This window comes from Fragaria vesca, linkage group LG2, assembly GCF_000184155.1.
Source record: "Fragaria vesca subsp. vesca linkage group LG2, FraVesHawaii_1.0, whole genome shotgun sequence".
Taxonomy (NCBI): Eukaryota; Viridiplantae; Streptophyta; class Magnoliopsida; order Rosales; family Rosaceae; genus Fragaria; species Fragaria vesca.
This window is the reverse complement of record NC_020492.1, coordinates 11,395,296-11,420,415: the sequence shown is the minus strand read 5'-3', so window position 1 is coordinate 11,420,415 and position 25,120 is coordinate 11,395,296. Positions and strand designations below refer to the sequence as shown.

Genomic DNA, 25,120 nt, shown 5'->3' with positions numbered 1-25,120 from the left:
AGTTAGCTTAGTCTAATTGAATGTAGGAATTTCAGTTTGGGTTTTGCACAGATTGCGATTCGGGTTGTTTGAAGTGTTCAAGATGTTAATTTTATTTTGGAAATTTCAGTCCAATGAGTTAATGGAGATAGATATGTAATTTGAACTCTTAGAATTGTCTATTTGATTAGTTCAAATTGATGGTAGTGAATTATGGAAGTCCTAATTTCGTATAAGTACTGTGGAAACATGATGGACTCAAGGCTGCATTGTTAAAGCTGCTTTCGGATTGTGTTTTGTTTATCTGCGTTTTTAATGCTCCAGTAAGAAGTAGGATGATCGGCGACATCTACCTAAACAGGGTTTATGACTGTATGTTGTTATTCTTTGATCTTTTATGACAATCGGAGAAGATGTAACTTGAATAAAAGGACCTCAGTTTTAGACTAGAGATCTATTATGAATTGTCCCTAAATGACTACCCCAATTTGGTAGCTAGATACAGAAGGACCTACATGTGCCTTCTACTGTTTCATTACATATATTCCTCCTTGTTGGATTTTGGTTATCTGGTCGAGAACAAGATGTTGATCAAATTTCAGTGGTTATGTCCCACAGATGGAACAAGCTGTTGAAGTATACCATGACAAAGAATGCAGGTCTAAGAGATGGGTCTTCCCTTCTCACAACTTCACACTTTCAGTCATTTGGACTCCATTTCTCGTCGAAGCAGCTATTTTTGAAGACATGAATGGAGTTTCCACTTCAGAGATCCAGCTTTATCTTGACAAACTTGACAAGACATGGACCGATCAATACAACAATTAGATATTATGTTTCTGTTGGAAAATTGTGAGACTGATTAATCAAGGCTAGCCATAGAAGTAACACTCCTTTGTTCAATTGGTTACTCCTTTAAATTAAAGTTTAACTGTCATGTCCCCATATCCAAGCTGTGATGTCCATAACCAACCCCTACCTTGTACAACTAGAATAGCCATCAAATAGAAGATTTACCTTCAGGTACGTTTCAGTTATGATTATGATGATGATCTCTTACTTTTGTGCAAATAATCCGATTATGTATAGCTTATGTATACAGGTGAGACCTTTATTTTGTTCAAGAAGCAAACTGTCAGGAAGCTGCAAGTAAGACTCAAACTATCAATTTATCATCAATCTTTGTTGCAAGTTTTTGTTCATAATTAGTTGGTCGCACCATTATCTTCAATCTTGTCAAGAAATTATACTTGGTTTGCATTTTAAGTTGTAATGTCGTCTGGCATATATTTAATGAATGTTGCATAATGGAAACATTGGTGCATCTCTGTTTACTTTGGCAATTGAAGACTTTGAACTTCTTAAGTTGAAATTTGATTAAGGTCTGCTACTAAAATACAGTATTTTGATATGTTTGATTTAATTGGATGAATTCTTAACTTAAATGGCCTTTCCTTTCCACAGATTGACCATGTGCAATGCAGTGGTAATTTCAGACGTGAGGGGATGAAGGGAAAGGTTATATCACAACAATTTCTCCTCAGTACCAATAACAGATATTAAAAGTAAAAAGAAATACATAAAGATTGTAATGTAGAAAGGATGTATATATTGTCTTCTTGCTGTTACAATTTGTTTGGTTGTTGAGTAGATGGAGTGGAAGGAACCAATTAAATAGAAGTTGGGTCTATCTTCTTGATCATGTTGCTTATGTTCTAAGTAGGATTATCTTCATTTGTTCTGATGAGACTTGATGAATATTAGACTCTATCTACTATTATATAGAATCGTCAAATATTCTATTATGATATTTATTTTTCTTTGTGTATGTTGTCACTTGGCTTCACCCTCATTCATTTCTTCCCTTTCCATTACTCCTTTCCATTACTTCATTCTAGATTAATGGAAAGGGAAGAAACAAAGGAAGATCAAAATGGGGGAAGAAATAAAGGAAGTTAAGGAATATCTATAAAAATTAAATTAATGATAACTTTGAACAACATAGTATTATCACAAAATCAAGCTAAATAATTTTTCATGTCTAAATTGGTCATTCCACTAACAAAAGCATAAGCCAACTTTGAGTTTACCAAACACTTATAAAAAGCTAGTTTATCAAACACTCAGCTACTTCGTTTTTCAGTCACTTATTCTCAGGAATAAGTAAAAGCCGGTTTTTCTTATAAGCCCAGCTGCACCAAACGCAGCCTAATCATGTGTGGTTGAACCTATGCTACTAGTATAGGACTGCTAAAATTATCCACTTAATGAGTGACACATATGCATGTCGGGTTTTCGGGCCGAAAATGGTTTTGAAAATTAGGGCCCGGGACCGGCCCGGGTATAGTTGGGCCTGACCCGGGACCGGCTTGGGTATAGTTGGGTTCGGCCCGAAATGGTAAAAAATAAACGAGGACCCGTAAAAAAGCCTGGCCCGACGGTCGGTCTGGTTCGGTCTTTTTTCCATTTCGGGTTTTATGCCCAGCCCTAGAAGTTACGGGTCTGTTGGCAACAACAACATCCATGAGCCAATTAGACCCAAATCCTATCCTAATTTCACTCTAAAAAAGAGCTACACAGTCTTGAGTGTAACAGTACAACCTCGATCGCCACCAACACTAAAACGAGTCAATTCCCTTTCTTCAACATCGTGTCCAATATACCACCAGACCCCGTGCAACGGAAATCCACCCTCAATGTTGTCAACCATACAACACCGATATTAAAACCAATAGTACCCAGGAATAATACCACCGAAGTAGCACACTAACCATAACACGACACTCAAATCCTCGCCCAATAGAAGAGGGACCTAGACCTAACCAAAAACCTTAACAAAAAAATAGAAAACAATAAAGGACCAAGATTGGCCCAACACCACACCATCGGCCCAGGCCTACCAAGCCATTACATTTGAAGGCCCAAACTTGCTCCACCCGGCCCAAAAGACCCCTGCATCTTCTCCTGTGTTTCACGTCCAGCGCAGCCGCAAGGCCTGTATTGTTGTCGTCGTTGGAGCCTCATGCACTAGGATTTCCGACCGCCTCAGTGTCCTGCTGCAAAGCCATCGACCAATCCTAGAGATAGAACCGCCACCGTTCTGTGAGAAAACAGACCCGAGATCTTTTCAAAAACGATTGATCTACATAAAAAAACATAAAACTTACAGCACATTCTTCCGGACTTACACATTCTTCCGGACTTACCCAAATGGAACGTTGTTGACACAACCAAGGAAGGCAAGAAAATCAAAGTGTTAGGGACCAAGAATCATGAGCTAGATAGCCTAGATAGTAGATACTCTAGACTATCAGCAAAACATTGGCTTCGAGATGGACATGTAGGCACACTACAAAAAAAAAAGTTTTTGAATCTCCTTCAACCACCGCATTCATATTTTCTAGTAAATACATGTGTTTTGTAGACTTTTTAAGGTGTTTTGCTAAATTTTACCCAGGTTACCTGTGAAGCCTATCATCCAGTTTTTGATGTCCAACTTTTTCCCTCTGTACAGAACCCAAAGCTCTGATTTCATTACTCGTTATATACACCGTATTTCTCAAACCAGGAATCACACCGCCCTTAAGATGCTCCATGCTCACCTACTAACATCTGCCTTGCTTTTCACATCCCCTCATTTCCACGCTGAACTCATAATCTCATACGCCAAATGCCTTCCTCAACACAACCTTCACACACTGACCAACTTTTTCAAATGCATGAAACCCAACAGCGAATTACCATTCAATGTGTTAATATCTGACTTGTGCCGAAATGGGTTCAATTTTCTTGCTCTGAAAACCTTGTCATTCATGCACTGTAGCGGTGTTTCTATAGATACGTATGCTCTGTGTAGCTCTTTAACTGCTGCATCTTCTATTCAAGATGTTAGCTTCGGTAGAGAGATTCATGCCCATGTGGCAAAGTCAGGGTGGTGCTCCAGTGTTTTTGTTGGGAGTGCTCTGATTGACTTGTATGCTAAATCATTGCTTATAGGAGATGCAGACCGAATGTTTGATGAAATGCCGCTGAGAAACACTGTTTGTGCAAACGCACTTTTATCGGGTTATAGTGATGCCAAGTTGTGGGCTGAGGGAGTAGAGTTGATACGGAAGATGCCGGCACTGAGTTTGGAGTATGATCACTTCACATTGTCCGCGGCGTTACGCGCGTGTGCTGGGCTAGGTGCAGTTGAATTGGGTAGGCAGGTACATGGTTATTTGATCCGTTCGGTTTATGATGCGGGAAGTGATGTGTTTCTGCTGAGTTCGTTGATTGAAATGTATGGTAAATGTGGGATGGTAGCAAAGGCTTGGCGAGTTTTCAATTTTGTTGGAAAAGGAGAGGGAAAGAGAGATGTGGTTATGTGGACTTCACTGCTTGGTGTTTATGGCAGGAATGGATACTATAAACAGGTAATAGAACTGTTTAAAGATATGTTGATGGAAGGAATTAGCCCAGACGGGGTGGCATTTGTGACGGTCATCTCAGCTTGTGCTCACACGGGTCAATTGCAGCTTGGCGTTGAGTATTTTGAATCCATGCAACTTGAGTTCAGCTTGAAACCAGGTCCAGAACACTACAGCTGTCTAGTTGATTTGCTGTGTAGAGCTGGTGAATTGGGCAAGGCATGGAAGCTTGTTGATGAGATGCTTAATAAAGGTGACACCAGCTGCACTGTCCCAATGTGGGGAGCTTTGCTTAATGCTTGCAAAGATCATGGTGATCTTGAATTGGGTAGACTGGCTGCTCAAAGGGCACTTGAGTTGAATCCTCATAATGATGGTATTTATGTGCTGCTGTCTAATCTATATGCCAGGTTTGGAATGTGGGATGAGATTAACCATTTGAGGGAGTTGATGAAAGAAAAGGGTTTACGGAAAGATGTCGCATATAGCTGGATTGAAGTCACAGATTGAATTAGCCACTGTAGAAGTATTGTGAATTTCTACGCGAAAGATAGTACGAGGAGGGGTTCGCTGAAATTGTTAAATATCCTAGAAAGGAGGTTGAGAGAGATGACAATGCATGTAGAAAAGTTATTGGACTTCTATGCTTCGAAGTTTGAACATTCGCATCGTTCTTTGAGAATAATTCAATTCCTCCCTTTATCAGGTCCTTTTCTCCCTTTATTTGAGTACATGCAAACTATTGAAACTAGTAAAACAGACCATGGCAGTATTGTTCATGTCTTACTATATGCAGAAGGACTTGCAAATTCAGTTTCCTACTGCAACAAGGTGAACTAGTGAATTGGCATTTCTGAGAGCTGTCTTGCACTCGTACCTTGATTCGGGCCATAGAAAATATCTTTCCCGATGATTTACCATGGCCCAAATCATGTGAAAACAAGCGTACAATATGCTCTCTTTTGTACAATTGCTCTGCTATTTGATGAACTGAACCTGGAAAACTCATCTGTAATTTCCTCTTTTTCTATTTATTCTCCTATAAATTCAAATCAGATGTATCCATACATAGTTATATACTCAATGCTCTCACATACATGAACCGTCCACAGATCTCCACTGCTTTGCCTAAAGGGTGTTTTGGTAATTTAAATGTAATAAATTCTTTTGGAGTGACTTAAATACCCCTTCTGCGCAGTATAACTCGTTGGCAAGGAGACAAACTGAAACAGTCGTCGTATACGGTAACACCTGGAATTGCAGGGAAGCTGCGAGACCGCAGTAGTCTGCAACTTCGCGCCAGAAACCCTAAAGAGACATAGAGGAGCTCTCTCTGCGAGGACACATGAGCAATAATTCATCTCCCGTAATGAACAGTCCAGATCAGCCTGACACAAGCGCCCCCACGCCCAAACCACAGCCCGCCAAGATGGTTAAACTCGAAGACACTGAAAAGAAGGTAACTTTCTTGTTTTTACAATTACCCATTTCCTAATTTACCGAAACATAGATACCCTTTTGAAGATAGCTTTGAGACCCTGTTGGGTATTGTACTATTGTTGTTTATGGTCCTGTTATGGTGCTTGAGGACACATTTTGATATGAGTTGAAATTTTGAGTCATTTCACATTGTTCTAATAAGAATGCTGCTGCCAGTAGAGCAGGGAAAATAAATTAGAGTATGAACCTATGTTTTGAAGTTAAATTGTGGATTTTTATTGTATTGCTTTTCATGTAACCTTGTGTAGATTTTTCATAAGAAACTCAAAGATGTTGAGATTAGTGTTCCGATAGTGTATGGCAATATTGCATTCTGGCTCGGTAAGAAGGCAAACGAGTAAGTATTGTTTGACTGGCGTTAGGTTTATTGGTTTCTTGGAATACTTGCATGTTGTTTAGAATATATGAATAAATTTTGGGATGTGTAATTAGGTACCAATCACATAAGTGGACCGTGTATGTTCGTGGGGCAACCAATGAGGATCTGGGAGTGGTGATAAAGCGTGTTGTTTTCCAGTTGCATTCTAGTTTCAATAATCCCACAAGGGTGGTTGAGTCACCGCCATTTGAATTGTCTGAATGTGGCTGGGGTGAATTTGAGATCGCCATTACACTATTTTTCCACAGTGATGTTTGTGAAAAGCCCCTAAACTTGTGAGTTTCTTTAAATACCATCTTTATGTTATTGACTTCTATCAAATAAATGTGCTTGTTATGTGGCTAGCCAATTTGGCATTTCATATGTATTTCTTTCACTTTTGAATTACTGTCAAAACAACCCTCAAGAAAGGAATAATAGAACTATATCCAATTGCAAAGAAGCAACTTTAGTTGGCTTTAATTTCTGATGTCAATATGTTTGTTTGCCATCTCCAAGTTATTCTTCAGAAACACCTCCTACTATGTACCATATTGTTGTGAGAACCTTTCTTCAGTTTGTTTGCCATCTTCAAGTTATTCTCCAGAAACACCTCCTACTATGTTAAATTGATTGATCGAAGTACAAGCTAGAAGTTTGATTAAATTCCTTAATATGCCGTTGTTGTTTTTATATATTGTTCATTCCATTTTAATTATATGTTTTAGGGTACCTTTACTTTCATTGTAGTATGATGTTAAATTTAAATTTAAATAGAACAAAACAATTATAAAGAACCAAACAAGCTCTTTGTTTTTTTTGGCATTTTGGGCGATGGCTCTAGTCTGCAACTGTTTCAAATAAAAGATATTGGTGATTATGTTTGCACAACACTTATGCAAAGCTCTATAACATTGAAATGGAAAAATATCGGTTTTCTGATTTATTAGTGTTTCAATTTCTTCACAGATTTCATCATTTGAAGTTGTATCCAGAAGATGAATCTGGTCCTATATCGACCAAGAAACCTGTGGTCGTGGAATCCTATGATGAGATTGTGTTCCCTGAGCCTTCAGAGAGTTTTCTAGCTCGTGTCCAGAATCACCCTGCTATAGTTTCCCCCAGATTACCTTCTGGTTTGACTTTGCCACCTCCTGGTATAAGTTTTTCTGCCTTCCTGTCTACAATCCTTTGTTTTTCCTGTTGTGGATGTATAATATTCGTTTTCGTTCCATGTAGTGCCAGTTGAAGACCCAAGTAAAAGAAAGAGAGGTGACACAAAAGATCATCCCCTGACCCAGTGGTTCATGAATTTTTCAGAAGCTGATGAGCTTCTACAACTGGCTGCAGCTCGTCAACAGGTAAGCATTTTTTAGTCTGAACTTTCTGGATAAATAATATGGAACTTCTACCTGATTGATGTTATAGAGTTTCTTGCATTATGGTATTGTTAGATTACTTGCTGAATTTCTTTCTTTGTACTATTGTAGTGAATCGTCTGCCATCGAAGGCATGTTAATGCCTATAATTAACCGTAATTTTTATTTTTCTTTGGAAAGAGTTCTTGGGGCTAGCTCTATGTTCATACATTTTTGCAGTTAAAAAGTCCCTTGGTTAGACCTCTAAGGCCTGCCTCTCATAATTTATATCTTGGAATCAATTCACACTTTGTGTGGGTGCATATAATTCCATCCTAGTCACCCACTCCTCAGCAGTTATATCTTTGGGAAAACTTTAGAAGTATGAATTTTAAGATTGTTCTTGATAGGTTAATGAAGAAAGCATCATGCAAAAGCTTATTCTTAACTGGCCATCCTCCCTACAGTAGATCTGCTACAAACCGAATGTTTTAGAAAATGCTGATTAGACATTAGTTTATTGAACATATTGTTTGGGATGAGAGTCGGCCAAAATCGTTCGAGCTCTCTCTCTCTCTCTCTCGCTCTCTTATGTGTCATGATGTCATAGGGGTCTGTTTTGGTGTCTCAGATATGTCCAGTACAGGTTATTTTAAAGTCATTCATGGAACTGGCTGTTTTAGTGCTTCTATGAAATAGTCCTGGTATAATAAAAGAGGTTGGGTCATTCTTTCAGAAGAAAGATGTTGGAAGTGCAAAGATAGTTGCAGCCAGTTACCCAAGTCCATAGTACAACTGGAAATAGAAAAGCAGAACCAATCAGCAATGTCTATCCCTTCTGTTTGCTGTGAAAGTCGGCAATTTTGATGTTTGACCTCATTTGCTATAACATGGCTTTGGGGTGCGGGGTTGTAGAATAAGAAGGCAATGCGTGTGTTTTATAGGATAACATAGATGTTTTTGGTTGGGGGTCACACGATCAAGGTTCCTTAGGTTTTTGTTGGTAGTACAGGTTCTAACCTGAAATTCTGAGTGTGGCAACCTAAAACTCAGAATCTGGTGAGTCTTTTAGTCAATATGGTGGGTCATTTTGAGGATTGATGCTCTTTTTCCGATTCACAAGAACTGATGCAGGCAATTCATCAGTTTTATCACCTATATGAAAATTTGTACCTTCTTTTCTAGTTTCAATTTTATGACTACTAAATTCATTGTTTTTTTTTTAAAAAAAGTTGGAATTGATTAGATGAACTATGATCATACTTATCCCCTAAACAATGTGCACAAACTGATATTATGGACCATAATTGCTCTTGCAATTAAACTGTAAGAAATGGTGTTTCAAAGATCATAGTGTTGAACCAGGGAGGAACTGCTTAAATGATCTCAACAAATTCTAAAGTATTTTGTCTATACCAAGTTTTAGCTTCCCCAACATGCTCGAAGTTTGTGTTCTATGGATTGACTGACATTTTGATATCCTTACCGAAGGTCTATCTCTCCACAGTCTCTAATGCCTCCTTAAGTCCTATAATATATTCTTTGAGTGAATAGATCTCCTACCTCCTGACTGGCAAGTTCTCTAGGATTAGTAATGTTCTCTATCTCCTAATGTTTGCTTATATCCTGAATCTTCCCACTGATGCCATCGACTTCATGATGTAGAGATATGAAATATATAATAGCACGAGTATGTAAAAGTTAGTTGACTTTGTAACTTCAGTTGAGATAAGTATTTATCATAATCAAAGTATTCCATTTCAATGTAAAGACTAATGATGGTGTGTCTCAAATGTAATAGGTTCAAGCTCATATTGCTAAATTTCGAAGAGAGATAAGTTTGATGGATGTGCAACAACAACAAGTGAATTCTTTCTCCGACCATTGAATGCATCAGATTTTCGTGATCTCAATTCCAACTAGATTTTGCAGCAGAAGCTTTCAAATTTTCTTTCACCGTAGATACTGATTATATGTATTGTATCAGCTACGGAGAGATTTTGTCCTTTCCCCTATTAGTTTTTCTTTTTACTGAACTTTGTGGTTTTACGCATCACAATGCGGCTTTGTATCAAGAAATTCTAAATGATGAAAGTAAAAGTTTTATCCATAATCAAAGGAAGAGCAGTGTTGGTCTTTTGCTTAAACACCTGTTATTTTTTGTTCAATATATTTATGTTGATTTCTTGTGAGTCCAGATGATTAGATATGGCTGATATGCCTGTCACTAAAATGTCATTTTGATCAATTTGGTCTTTCAATTAAGTGCTACAGGTCTGCATATGGCAAAGCAGCATGGTTAGGTAATTCAGCATCAAATGCTTGGTGGGAATTCTGGGTAAGTTGGCTTCACATATTTGCTACCTTTTTATAAAAAAAGTTACTCCTTTTTTATACTACAATTAAGTGTTAAATCTTTACTGTGATATCAGCTTTTGTAGTACCAGAGCTTATTTCTCGAAACTCTTATGTTTTGCCATCAACAATTTCCCCAAGAGCAACAGCTCTTATGGAGTTGAATAGTTGCTGCTGCAAAAACTTGGTAGATTTTCATGGATGTAACTGCACACCATGGGCATGATCAGCTGTAGACAATACATATGACTATATGAGTCATGTGGGTCTATAGCAGGTACTTCCAGTAGTCCTAGTGCGATATTGTGGAAATGTGTTTTACCTGGGCCCGGCCCTGCATGTTATGTTTAGGGTTCTTGAAAATAACCTATTGTCATTTGTCATAATTCTTTGTTGTACACAGATCAGGTATGAGCCTATCCTTAATTCACAGAAACCGGGCCCAAAGAAATTGTTTTGTTTCCTCCATAGTGCATATGGTTATGGTATAATGAATTGATCTATGTTTACATCAATTTTTACAGTTTCACCTGCAAGTATCATGATTATAGTTTACATCAATTTTACCTTTCACCTGCAAGTAACTCTTAACTTGTAGAAAAAGGCACAATGCATAACAATATGTCATCTTCAGTTGTCATTGACTATTCATCAAACGTTTCTACCACCCATTTTGCATGCAGCAAGAGCACATTGGCGGAACTGTTTTCACTAATTTACATTTTGATGGCATCACTATCAGTTAATCTTATTGCTATACGGTCTTTTGTTTGATAAGAATTTAGAGTTCTATCCATACTTGGCGAATAGATATGGGTATGCTCAACACCGTCTTTCATGAATATCATTTGACTAATCAGTATTCTATGTATTGTTTAGCATGTTTATTTAAAGCTTCGTATTGAACAACCCATATGACCATGTATTTCTGACATCATCAATAACGAATTATGCAGCTCCAGGGTTCATTGTTCAAGCACTTCCATGCAACTCACATGGGTGTGTATACTTTTCTGTGTACATTAAACTTCTCTTGTTTTATACATATACGCTTATAGATAAATAACTGGCAGCTTTTGGTTAATTTTCAACTTGATCTCAAATCTTCAGGAAGTATCAGTGAAATGGACAAAGAGAGCTGAGAGAAGAAAAGGGTTTGCCACCAAAACTCAGAAGACTGATGAGACATTCCAACTTCCAAATATGCAGTTACCATTCAAGAATGGTAAGTAATAGTTTTGGGTAAGTAAAAGCACAGCCATTTTAAGTAGTTGGAAATGATCTCACAGGTCCTTACATTGTTGTCTTTACAGGAGCGATTTGGGGCAAGAGTAACATGGCCTTCATGTGCACACCGAGAGAGAGTCACAATCACTGAAAAGAAAAACAATACCGTCGGTCTATTTAACCTTGCGGGGCACCGCATTTTTTTTTCTGGTAATTATGGTGGGCCTTTCTAGTCCCTGTTTTGTTTCTTTATTCTTCTTCTCTAAATCAATCTCATTCACAGAACATGGAGGGCTTCTTGAGAAGATGGCGACATGCAGGTAACTGATACCTACTCATCCCTTGGGGACCGGCTGTACAACAGATTTCAATAACATGGACCCTCTAAGGTAAAACTCGAGTTACTTTCTACGGCAAATAGTTGCTGGCATTACATGCATTTTGGAATCGGTTGGTAACAGCTTAAACATTTCTGTGTGATTGAAATACTATATGAACTATCTTGCTTCTACTATGTTTTTGGCAAGGTTCAGAAAGAATATGCAGAGCTAAAACTGAATGTGTTGGGAAGTTAGTGTTGAGTAACATCCTCTATAACTAAACCTTTATTAGAGTGTGTTAACCATTGTAAGTTCTTGTTAGAGGACTAAGATAGACAAAGAGAAAAGACAGAAATGCAGGACAATGCCGTATCAGGCACTAAATCCAGCTTTGCGGACCACCTTCTAAGCCTTAGAACATGGAATGGATACTGAATCTGTTGAAACGGTGCAGAGTTAGTGGTGTACGTTTGAAGTATACTTATGTCTTATTTTGGAGCTCCTCTTTTGATTAGTGGTACTCATTTCAGCAGGACCACATAGAAAGCTATATGTTATTAAGACACACTAATTCAACGCAACTATAAACTAAACACTCCAACAGGCTTTTTTAGATTTTAATTCGTTGGATGCATCGTACCGAGGCTTGTGACTGAATAGTTTTAGCTCTTCGGCCATGTTTAGTACCATAAGTGTACACTGCGAAGTTACAGAGATTTGCTTTGTCTTTTCAAGCTTTTAGTTTGTCCTTTTTGTCTTCATATTTCGCTTTATTTTCGGGTTCTTGTTATATGAGTAATTCATCAAGGTAGTATTCAGTTGATAATGGTAGGAGATATATGTGCAATAATTGCCTGGTTGTAAAATAATTAGAAACTCAAATGCAAGTGAAATATAGGAATCATTCAAGTGAAATGGTGGTTGGGTTGGTTGGTATCTTCTAAGGAAGTGTGACCATCTGAAAAGAGATGAAGAAGTTTATACAGTTGAATGTGCAGAGGCAGCAGTAAACAAGAGTTCACATGGGTTTCTGCAAGTCATTTTAACTTGGTGTGTTTGTGCAGTTCTGTCTTGAAAGACGCTTTGTTTTATCCTTCACAATGGAATCAGACAGACCAGGTTGCCCAACAATCACAAAAGGCCAAATCACCTACAGTGGTGTACTCAAAAGTACACTTATTATCGGTCCGTGATTTTAGGTCTTGAAATGAACAGAGTTAGATAGATAGATAGATTGATCATGAAACGCGGGTTCCACTACTATATCATAATCTCATATCAGGATTTTAAAGAGCTACAAAGCTAAAGTTTGAAATTCTGTGTTGGATTCTTGGATTGAAAAAAGTCGGTGTGGAGTAGCAACAGTATCAGAAGGAAAATTTTACTGTTAAATGCACGGCAGACCGAGTCAATTGAAAGGTAAATCTGTATATACATCTGTGTTCGACATTGTAGAAAGATTGTTTGGTCGGATGTGCATATAGATTGATATCTATTGTCGTCGGAGAAAACCCTGGCAGCTTTGAAAATGGCTTGATTTCTCTCTTCCTTTTTCTTATGGTAGCTGTTGCTGCCGTGACGACAATATCGGCCGGCCAATTTCCTTCCAGGGTGTACGACTCGTATACATTTTTTTGATTTGATGTCTATGATCGGAATAGCGTCCTCCATTGGGTTCTTGGTAGCTCAAACTTGGTTGCCATACCACTGTACATCTTGGAGTTGTGGCTTTCAACGGCTACTCTACCCTCTGGTGGACAATTTGTTGTTCTCTCTTGGGATCTTTCATGACACATCAACCTTAAATCTTTCATAGTGATTCCGGGATTAGTCTAGTTGGAAACACAGTGGCATCATTGCTGCAGCATGTGTGTGACAATGGTGAAGTGAACAACTCCAATGGAACTCACAAATCATGGCCGTGTTGAACGAACTGGTACTCGCCTAACAATAAGATTAAGTTTGAGTATGTGATTTAAGCCAACTCAATCAGAGAACATCAGATCGTAAGGAATATTGACGATAAAAGCCACAAGTTGTTAGAAATTGTGTTCGATCATAGTAGATTCCTAGTAGGATACTACAGTTTAGGAAAGATAGTTTGCACCAAAGCAAACATTTTCATATTGATTATCTCCCTTTGTGGAAAGTCACGTGACTTGGTCAAAGATAATCAAACATTAGGGTCATATTAAGATATGTTACATCCCATAAACATATGCATCAAGAAAATGAAGGGGAAGAGAGAAGAGGGCCCATGGTGTCATTAGGAGGGTAAACCCAGTGGGTTATGGCTCCCACCAATGCCCTTAGCACACCCCTAAACACTCCTGTTATGTCCTCCTCTATTTCCTTTGCATTTGGCCCCCACACTCCACATGACCCCCCTCTCCCTTCTTCTTCTTAAATACCCCCTCCTCTCATCACCCTTCACTTCACTTCACCACCTCTCTTATCTTCAAAACCCTCTCCATCCCTTTCTCTCTGCTACTCGATCCCAAACTAACCTACCTCCTTCTCTTCCAAAATGGCAGTCCGAAAATACAACAAGCTCCCCCAAACCGCAGTCCTCAAGCAGATCCTCAAAAGATGCTCTAGCTTGGGGAAGAAGCAACACGGCTACGATGAGGATGGTCTTCCCATCGACGTCCCCAAGGGCCATTTCCCGGTGTACGTGGGAGAGAACAGGACGAGGTACATTGTTCCCATCTCCTTCTTGACTCACCCTGAGTTCCAATGCCTCCTGCGTCAAGCCGAAGAAGAATTCGGCTTCGATCACGACATGGGCCTCACCATTCCTTGCGAGGAAGTCGTTTTTCGTTCTCTAACTTCCACGCTCAGATGAACGAACCATGCATATCCAGAGATCGATGGAGTTTCTTGAAGAAGATGGCCAAGATGAAGCTCCCCCCTTTGCTTCTCTTTTTTTCACCATCTTTCTTCATATTTTTTCGTCGATTTTTATTCGTTTGGATTCTTTTTAGGGGTGTTATCGATCGGGAGCGGTTTTGCTATAAACCCTTTTGATGTTTGATTTAGTGACTCTAACCTGGAATTTAACCCATGAACATGTAAATGGGTTTCATTTTGTATAAAGTTTGTGATCATCGATGGATCGATTTTACTCGCAGAGGTAGTAGTTTGTTACGTACCCTGTGAGAGAAGCTACTGTACTACTATCAATGAAAGACGTACTGGATCATCATATCCTGTTTGCTTTTACAAATCTCTCTGTTTCTCTCTAGCTTTCACTTGAAAGACACACACACAGACAGAGTCACCACCATGTGAGATCTGTGCATGGGTTTTGAAGCAGCTTTTTTAACACTTGCTGAATCTGGGAATCAAAAACCATGAGCATCTGTGTAATTATAACTAATAAGAAAAGGGTTTGTGCAAAGACATATGTTAAACAGAGTAGGCTGTCAGAGAATATGTGGGTACATTTGGCATGTACGGATCGATAAAGATGAGGGTATTCAAGTATGGTTGGTGAGGAATCTGATTAGACGAAACTGGTAAGGTACTTAACAATAATCAAGGTTTGGTAATTAAATAAGTATAGCAAGAGTAAAGCTAAGTGGGAAGTGCAAATCTGACTGGGAAATAGATTTTGTAAAATGTGAGTGGCCCAGATCAGCTTGCTGATGGTTAGTAATTCAATAATTACGACAAAGGTGATCTCTTTTGTCGTCTGACAATCTGACATAGCAAATTTAGAACAGTTGTAAAATTCAAATTATAAAGTTAACATCTTTTGTGAGTGATGTGCGGACCTGTTTAGTTGAGTTATTAAATTTATCTTTGCTACTGACTCCTGGACTGGATCTTCATTAAGATATGATTTTTAGAATTTAACTAAATTGACTGTTTATACAGATCTGTATAATATTATATATTAATATATCGATACATACATTAGTTATCGAAATAGTAGTTGACTCGATTAGTATATAACAAAACAACAGAAATTATAAAACAAACCCTCTAGTAACATCCCCAGCCAGTTGATCCAAATGGAACACTTGAGACACAGTAAAATCTTAGAATCTCCTTCCACCAGAATTTTCGAGATGTGTTGCAACAGAGCGGCATGAAGACCTTCTTTAAGAGCTATTGTCTCTCTTAGACGGCCTCAATCTTCTCCACTAAACACAAAACAAGCCATCTGGTTTTCTTGTCTTAAAAGTATTCATAGGCTGTTTTGATTTAATGTTATAACTGCAGCAGATCAGTATTATCTTGTAGTAATTGTATATTCAATATTAGCTTAATAGTAGCATCATAAACAGTAATAGATTTGCTATATATGTGTATACTTGCAAATACAAATCTCAATTCAAGGAAATTCAACTTCAGTTTCCCATCTTGTTGCATTGTGATAATCTCAGTGCAACGTATATGACATCCAATCTTGTGTTTCATGCTCGCACAAAACATAGAGCTTGATTATCACTATGTTCGTGAGAATGTTGCTCTTGGAAGTCACCGTGTCTACTTCATTCCCCATTAATCAACCTGTTGACTTACTCATCAAACCCCTTCACAAGTCACGACATCTTCTTCTTTCCAGCAAACTTGTGTCATCCAGAGCCACCAAGTTTTGGAGGGGGGGGGGGGGGGTCGTTCTCATCGAAACAAGCCGTTTGATTCTCCTGTCTTAAAGTATTTATAGGTTGTTTTGATTCAATGTTATAACTGTAGTATATCCGTATTATCTTGTAGTAATTGTAGATTTAATATTAGCTTAATAATAGCATTGTAAACAACGATAGATCTGCTACATATGTGTTTACTTGCAAATACAAATCTCAATGAAATTCAACTTCAATAGTCTCAACCACAAGAATAGAAGTATCACCAACAAATTTAGCACCAGTTATAAGAGGGTATCCGGCTAGGCCAGCATCATTGCACATAACAAAACCAATAGCCGCACGATTTTGATTAACTGAAGCATCAAAATTTAGTTTAACAAATCCATGATCAAGAGAATGGCATTTAATAATAGGTAAGCCTGACATCATGGGTTTGTAGGGAGCAACAATATTAACTGATAAGTAGCTTGATAATAAGGTAACAACATGAAAATAACATTGTTTTGCATTTGCCAACATCTGTCTAAAAATAAGTTGATTTCAAGCATGCCAAATGGAAAAAAATCATAACCGTTAAAGAGCAACTCCAACCAAATTGTTATTTGTCAAGGTGGACATATATTTGACTATCATTGCCCTCCAACCAACATATCCAACATGACATGACAATGCACAGTAATAACCTTGTTGAATCCTTGTGTACGTCAAATTTGACAACTCACTTTGTCATGATCATTTATTTCTTTTGTTAGTTTAATAGTGGGCGCGTCATTTTTTCTTTGCTCTAAGGCAAGGCATTATATGGCTTCAGCTTTTTTTTTTAAAAAATCAATAAAATAATTAAGTTAAAAGACATTATGGATAGAGCATAGCATAGTCAAATTGTTGGATGGCCATATCACATGTCAAAATAAAAATTGACACACTCTAAATGACTGTATCATTGAAGATGCTCTTGAATAGAAGATTTATCTGGAAGATCAAATAACGACTTCAACCAGGACATAAAAGATGGTGCATTAGTGGGAGAAAACACATTTGAACAGGAAGGATCAAACACATTGAGTAAAAGCACACTTAGAGAAAAGATGATTGAACAGTTTCAACTTGTGTATGAAAAAAGGAAATAAGGAGTAACATTTGGGTTATAAACCGAGAAGGTATAGTGAGTTTTTAGACGATTACAAAAAAGCAACCAAGCACACACTTTCACTTTGGGATATATAACTGTAATTTCCAAAGAGAAAAATTTAAGTAAGAAGCATTTGAATAAGAAGGAATTATATAAAATTAGTAGTACTATTTTTATATAACCGAATTGTATATCATGCTTTTGCAGTGTCGATGGACATTTTCCATTAGATATAATTTTATATGTGTTTGCTACGCTAGTTAAATAAGAAAACACCATATACTTGTCTCTTAGGGTTTATAATGTTTGACCACGCAGATCCATGGTGGAATACAACACCAATAACATTATCAATGATGAGTTGATGACTGGTATATAATTCCTTTTCTTATAGCTTTTGTATCAAAAGGTATAGCACATCCACTACTAAATAGAAATGCTACTTAGGAAACAGACCAAATATATATATTCAAACGTTATGCATCTTCGAATTGGTACGTTGATCAACAAACATAACATATGTATGAATGTATCGACCATTGAATGATTAAGTTGATCATGAAGAGAAGTCCTCAATTAATATGGGGTTAATTAGATTCTTTTTCACAAGAGACTTTACATTAAGGGTTGGGGTTAGATCGATGATCTGATAGAAGAACTTTTATGTATTATCGGAACTACCTAAACTGACAAAGATTTCCGATCTTATATGAGATATATATCGAGTTCACAGAGATCATGATCCAATGTCGACCCATATATCCAATGTCTGATTGCAGAAGCTAGAGAAGAGAGACGTATGATGCTTATATTACTTGACAGTGAAGTATCAGTTTTATCTTATCCTTTTGTGACATACAGTACCAAAGAATGGTACATAGTGCCCACTAGCTAACGCCCATCGATCAATCATGCATGCTTGCAACTACTATTTGTTATATGTACCAATAACACAGGTTAAGATCGGCCCCAAGTATCTATATATATATATATATATATATATATATATATATATATACTATAGTAGTAGTAGTAGTAGTAGTAGTAGTAGAGTAGAGAGAGAGAGAGAGAGAGAGAGAGAGAGAGAGAGAGATTAAAGACGGACGAGGAACCTGCTACAAAGTTTAGAACTAAAGCTAGAGAAGGGCAGAAAAGGAAAAATAGGGGAAAAAATAGCAAAAAGAAATTAGGGTGTGTGTAAGTATAAACTAGGGATGTGTGAATAAAATTACTCTATAATATATTGTCTTCTTTCTCATATTGTTTAAATTGATTCGATCATTATAGACATATATGTAGAACGGTAGAAATGTCATTGAGATGTAACGAGATGACTACAAACGCAAAGAATTGTTGATCGATAACTTTTTTTAATAGGTTAACACTGAAATTAATCAAACCTATGAACTCGAAACGGATGAAAATAATGAGAATGAATTGTGTACGTGACTTACCTCTAATTTATCAAAATAAATTAACATATATGCTGAACTCTATGCTTTCTCGAATGCATTACTATTGGGCTGTTGATCGACTTTACCTCCATGCCATTTTGTACTAATTATGAGGTACATTCTAATATTTACTATTAGAAAGCCAGGCGTGACTTTGTATCTTTGATGAAGCTTTTTTTTTTTCAATTACCCAAAAAATCAAGGTAGTAAACAATTCGAGAAGGTACTCAAACTGGCCCCTGGCATAGTAAAGAATGTTATGTTCTTCTATGAAAATCTTGTGGGTATGTGTAGTTTGCAAGCTGATCTTTCACTGTGATGGAGTGTGCAAACTAAAAGTTGTTAGTTCAAAGTGCAGAAGGAAAACCGGATGGAAACGTTGGTGAATTTGGCCAATCCCAACTTTTCGAAAGGCTCGCTGAAGTTCACCGGTGCACCAGTTGCAGAGGCACCTCCGATTTTCAAACATATGCAGCCAATAGCTGCATCCAAGGCAACTCTGAAGCGCAAGGCAATTGTGCTTAAAAAACCTTCTCTTGGATCTGATACTAATACCTCTGCAAACTCAAGGACTACCTTACAAGAGATTGATGTCAATGTGGAAACATCACTGACTGCAAATCAACTGTTGTTGCCAGCCTCTTCCCCTGCAACTGAAGTGGTAATCAGAGCAGCCCCTACTGCTAGTGTGAACCTTGATACCCCAAAAACTACACCTTCTACTGGTGAGTTGAATTTGAATGCACATGTCCAAGGTAAGGATGATGTTGCACTAGTGGTTGTTGGAAACTCTGATGTTAATATGCAAGAGAATCTCTCTAGAAAGAATAGTGAGCTAGTGCATGTTGACATGGTCAAGGTACCCCCTGCTCAAGCTAGTACTGGAAAGTTGGTTCAGAGTTCTGAACTTATAGTACAGGAGAGGTCAAGTGGCGTGGTAGATGAAGCTGTCAAATGCCCTCGCTCTCCCTTAAAAAAGCAAGATGACAATGCTTTGCTGGTTGAAGTCAGCAATGTTGGCATGAAATCCCGCGCTAATGTTCGGTTTTCACCTAGTGCATTAGGTTTGATTCATGGTCCAGATGATAGCCTAATCATGAAAACAACTTCTCTACTACAGTCAAAGAAGAAAAAGGGTGGCCCTATTGGATCCCGAAACAGAGCACCTCGATAGAGCTCAATTATGATAGGAGAAAATTTTCTGAGTATGTTATGCCCTAACACTCCTCCGAGCCCTGACCCAAAGGGTAAGCACAAAATTTAGAAAAGTGTTAGTGCATTCAGCTTAATTGGTAGACTGTGCGAGCTAGATGCAGCTAGATGGATTCATGACGCTTGGAGTACCGCAATTGAGCGCATTGGCTCTCGTTTCATGTTTCTTTGGTATCTTGTGTGTATAACTAATTTAATCCTCTGCTAAGCTCACTGAAATATGTGAGCTTATTGTCTAATGTAATTGTATTTTGATGTCATTCAGGTATGAGATTATTAATGTAATATTTTCTTTTTTTTAAAAAAAGGTAGTAAACAATTTGCAAAGAAATAAAACTAATAGATAGTTAGATACTATGGGCTTGACCGTAAAACAACATATATTGATATTCGAAGGAGAAAAAAAAAAAGTAGTTTCTTCCCACTTTTGGTGGAGCCACTACCAAGACAAGCACTTTAGCCAACGAAAAAGTTTCGTCGGCCTGTTAGTTTAATTCGTTGGCTAAGATCTTACCCGGCGAGCCTTCGTCGCCTATAGTTTCGTCTGGAAAGAGGCGTCGACGATGACTTTAGCCGACGAAACTAGAAAACGTCGTCGGCTATTGTCCTAGTATTTAGCCGACGACAGAAGACGTCGTCAACCATAGTCTGAGACTTTAGCCGGTGAAACATTTAAGATATTCGTTGGCTAAAGTATGTAATAAAAAATTAAAAAATAACTATAGCCGACGAAATATAGTCTGTTTCGTCAGCTTTAGATGACACGACCCACCCCGAATTTCACCTTGAAACTCGGAGTAAGTCGTGCGGGGACCACCTCCAAGAAAGATATTACCGAAAAATCGGCATAACCTCCCTTGAAAATGGACAACCCTTCCTAAAGAAAACCTGCAAACACTTCCAAAAATTTTAATCCAACCTTAACTCCTGGAGCCTACGTGCTCCCCAAATACAACCACCACCAACAACACAACATTATCCAAACATCAAATATAATTATCCAAAAGATAACATAAATCCTCCAACAAATATTCTAAGACGTCAACAAGTCTTCACCCACAACCGAAATAATATACATTAAACCCAAGTATTCAGAGCTACTAAACACTAGCGGAAAAAGAAACCACAGGTAGGTTAAACATGTAACCTACTGATGAAAAGTGGTGGAAATGCGGGTGACTATGCCTCGTCTCCTACTAGGTCCAACCCGAACTCTGCAGACTGGGCATTTTAAAACGAAGGGCCCAGGGGAAACATTTGAACATGTTTGAGTGAGTGGACAAAAATTAAATAAACGAAATAATTCTTTATGCTTTCCCAATTTTACTTTTCCATAGAAAAATATGCTGCATGCAACAGCTCAAAACACTCAACACGAAAACTGGAAATTTCATGACTAGCTCCGGCCAGTCTCCAATGCTCAGTAAAATACAACCTCTCAGGCTAAAATAAAATATGTATGTATTATACTCGTCATATCCCTTGTATGAATTTTCTTGAAACAACAAAAACAAATAGAAAATTCACACAAGGCTACGACGCTTGCGTCTAATGCTCACGTCGCACCATAATGGCATTTTACCTTATTATGGTGGAAAAGACGGTGTATAAATATACGCGCATATCCCCTATATAAATTATTATTTTTATATAGGGCTACAACGATTGCGTTTAACGCTCACGTCGCACCATAATGAAATTTTTACCTCAGTATGGTGGAAAAGCACGTATAGCTAGCTAGCATTCTCTCATATACATATTATCCTCATAATCATCCACATATGGATATATATATATATATATATACTCACCGAAATTCTCAATTTCGGTTATTCTCCAACATAAATTATTTCGCATGCACATTATTTAAAACAAAAGTCCACTCACAAATTAGGCCTAAGCCTGATGTCGATCTGGGGTCTCGTATGCTCGAGCCTCCTCACGTCCTGTTCCAAATATAATATTAATTTCCCAACTAACAATCCAATAATTAATCAAAATAGGCAAAATTACCCGAGAGTCATAAACACGCTCATCATTGCCTAACTTCGATATTCTTAAATCGGAACGATCCGAACTTAAATATCATCCTCGGCAGTCGTAAATATAACCTCCCCAAAAATACGACTTAAAATCTTACGGTCGGATTCTACATTAATTAACCGCCAAAAATACCAAACTTCGGAAATTCACAAACCTATCCAAATCTCATCCAAAAATTCCATAAATCACCTCAATATAATCCCCTTAATATTCCACATTTAAAACCCTAAAAATCTCCCAAACCGGCGGCGGCCGGAGGCCAATTCCGGCGACCTTCAATTCCTATGAAATTTTAACAGCATCTTCCTCTCATCATGTTCTACAACTTTCCTAACTAGCACAAACCCAAAATCCAGGCCTAACTAGGGCAATCGAACACAAACACCTAAAAGCCCTATAAATTTCAACTCCACATTTCTCCTTACCTAGCTCAAGAGAGGGAGAGTCCTTTTAGGGCAAGGCTGCTTGGTTGGAGGGCTACAAATCCGTACCAAGCTTGCCCGGATTGGTGACCGAAGGAGGGAGTTCCGGCAAAAAGCTTCCCGGCGTTTCCTGCGGGTTTTCTCCTCTTCTGGCGGGTTAGAGGCTCGGGGGCTAGGCCGAGGAGGGAGACGAGGAGATGGGGGTCCGAACTGGGGTGGAGCGGCGGCCGGTGGCTAGCCGAACGGCGGCAGACGTGGGCTGGGCGATCCGGAAGGGGAGAAGAGTCGGGGGGAAGGAGAAAACAGGAGAGAGGGAGAAGAGAAAAAGAGGGAGATGGGTTTGGGCCTCTCCAAATCGGTCCAATACTCATATATCAACCCACTCCAAAATAAAACACCCCGAAAAAAATAATACCCGAATAAAAATTACCTTTTACTAGCTAAAATTTACTATTTTTACCGTCGTCGTATTTTCCTTTTACGAATAATCCTCCGCACATAATCGTCCCCGAAACCCCTCTAGGGACCAATTAAACTATTAACTCAATGACGGAGACGGTAAAATTCTTATTATAAACTAGCTAGTAAATAAGGTAAAAATATAAGAGTCGGGATGTGACATTAGAAGTGTTTAGCCGACGAAACATGTCATAATTCGTCGGCTAAACCTTATAAAAAAAATTAAAAAATTAAAAAATACTATAGCCGATGAATATAGTCGGCTAAAGTATTTAAATATCGTCGGCTAAAGTTGCTGGTTTTTTAAAAAAAAAAACTGCAGAAACTTTCGACCACCTCCAATCACCACCAAAATTTGATAGAAACTTCCTCTCAACATTTTGAACAACTTTCTAGAAGAAGTCGAAGCCCAATTCTAAGCCTAAACAGGTTAATTGAATCAAAATATAAAAATCCCAAATTTTAAACCCTAAAACTTCAAATCTTCGATTCTCCTCACACACACCGAATCAAGCTACCAAATTCTAGGGGAATGTAGTACTAATCAAACTCAACTTATCCATATATAGAATTCACCAAATGGTGACCTGAGGAAGGAGAAATTCGATCGACACCGAATCCGAACCGGCGGAGTTTTGGAGCTCGATTTACCCCTCACGGCGGCGCCATTCGATGCACCACCTGTCCAGCAATGAAGTAGAGACGACGGCGAAGCTTTTGGGACAAGTGTGTCGGTCTCCGGTGGCTTGACGGCGGAGCTAGGCCGAGAAGAAAATCCGGCAGGCGAAACAATAACTTTTTTTGATTTTCTGCCTTCTTACCATCCACCTCCGGTAAAACTCCTATATAAAGAACTTTACCCGACGAAATTCTTTATTTTCGTCGGCTAAACTCTTTTGAAAATTTTGGTTAACCGCCAAAAATTTTTTGATAATAGCCGATGAAATCATATATTTTCGTCGGTTTAAGTGCTTTGAAAATTTTGAAAATTTTCCCCCAAATTTGGTTTGCCGCCAAATTTTTTTTCGACTTTAGCCGACGACTTTTCATATATTTTCCTCGGCTAAAGTCTTTTGAAAATTTTCCTCCAAATTTGGTTTACCGCCAAAAAAATTTTGACTTTAGCCGACGACTTTTTTAATATCTCGTCGGCTAAAGTCTATAAATTCATGAAAACGCTCATATCTCCCTTTATATTACGTAGTTTGGTCAAACATTCCACACGAAAAACTTTCACGTAAATGAGACACAACCGCCTATATAAAAATTTTGAGACATTTACCTTCCGACGATAGGGCTCCCCATAGGGAATAATAATAGTAAATAGGGTTGACCGCTACTATCGGCACCAAGACGTCACCCGATTTATGTGATTTTTGAACCATAGCCGTATTTCACCATTCTAAACACATCTTATTTCACGAGATTTTTGATAATTTTGCTTCCTATGTAGAGTTGGTTCACAAAGAAGTTATATAACATTACTAGACACGTTGCGACTCCGATGACTAAAATTCACAAACCAAAATTCGACCATCAGATATGATCATTATGATGAAATATGTCTATGGTAACAAATTCAACTGGATTCGACAACGTTAAGGGCTCGATCGAAACGGTCAACTCTAATAGGAAATAAGAAAACTGCATTTTGAACCCCTAAACGGACTCGGATGGCCAAAAAGGCCCATATGTCATGGCAAAATAATGAGTTTGACTTGTGGGGCCGTTACGCTTCCGGAAAGGTATCACAATAGTCAATCGGACACCGAACGCCAAATCTGCAGCATACCGCGTTTCAACTGTTCTACATCAGAGACGTTACCCGATATACGTGATTTTAGAACCATAGCCGTATTTCACCATTCTGAACACATCTTATTTCACGAGATTTTTGTTAATTTTGCTTCTGTGTAGAGTTGGTTCACAAAGTTGTGTATTTGTTTAAAACCTACTAAGCAAGTTATATAACATTTTATTGTTCTTCTTTTAGCCGACGAGATTCTTTTTCGTCTACTAAAATACTTTAGCTGACGAGTAAAAACTTTGGCCGACGAGAAAAAAATTTCGTCGACTAAAGTATAGTATAGCCGACGAAAAAATTTCTTTAGCCAACGAAATTTTTTTTTTCGTCGGCTACAGTTGACCATAGCCGACGAAAATTTAAATTAGCCAACGAAAGAAAATTTCGTTGGCTAATGTGGACTTTAGCTGACGAAAAAAAAATTCGTCGGCCTGGTTTTTTTATTTTCGTCGGCTAAAGTCTTTATTCTAGTAGTGAGCAGTTATCTAAA

At 38.1% G+C, this 25,120-nt stretch overlaps 3 protein-coding genes across 3 annotated transcripts; all 3 read left to right on the top strand.

The window, feature by feature from the left end:
• Positions 1 to 3,311: 3,311 nt before the first annotated feature.
• Positions 3,312 to 4,898, top strand: LOC101308153 (pentatricopeptide repeat-containing protein At3g14330-like). The gene is made up of 2 exons (XM_004292392.1): positions 3,312 to 3,319; positions 3,437 to 4,898. The coding sequence occupies exons 1-2, from the start codon at positions 3,312 to 3,314 to the stop codon at positions 4,896 to 4,898; spliced, it is 1,470 nt and encodes a 489-aa protein (XP_004292440.1).
• Positions 4,899 to 5,619: 721 nt separating this feature from the next.
• On the top strand, positions 5,620 to 9,680 carry LOC101306774 (protein AF-9 homolog). The gene is made up of 6 exons (XM_004290280.1): positions 5,620 to 5,847; positions 6,137 to 6,225; positions 6,321 to 6,542; positions 7,216 to 7,403; positions 7,486 to 7,607; positions 9,406 to 9,680. Exons 1-6 carry the CDS (start codon positions 5,734 to 5,736, stop codon positions 9,490 to 9,492), a joined length of 822 nt encoding a protein of 273 aa, XP_004290328.1. The 5' UTR covers positions 5,620 to 5,733; the 3' UTR covers positions 9,493 to 9,680.
• A 4,334-nt stretch (positions 9,681 to 14,014) lies between these two features.
• Positions 14,015 to 14,729, top strand: LOC101294715 (auxin-induced protein 15A-like). Its single transcript, XM_004290325.1, has one exon. It carries the CDS (start codon positions 14,034 to 14,036, stop codon positions 14,349 to 14,351), a length of 318 nt encoding a protein of 105 aa, XP_004290373.1. The 5' UTR covers positions 14,015 to 14,033; the 3' UTR covers positions 14,352 to 14,729.
• The last annotated feature ends 10,391 nt before the right edge of the window (positions 14,730 to 25,120 follow it).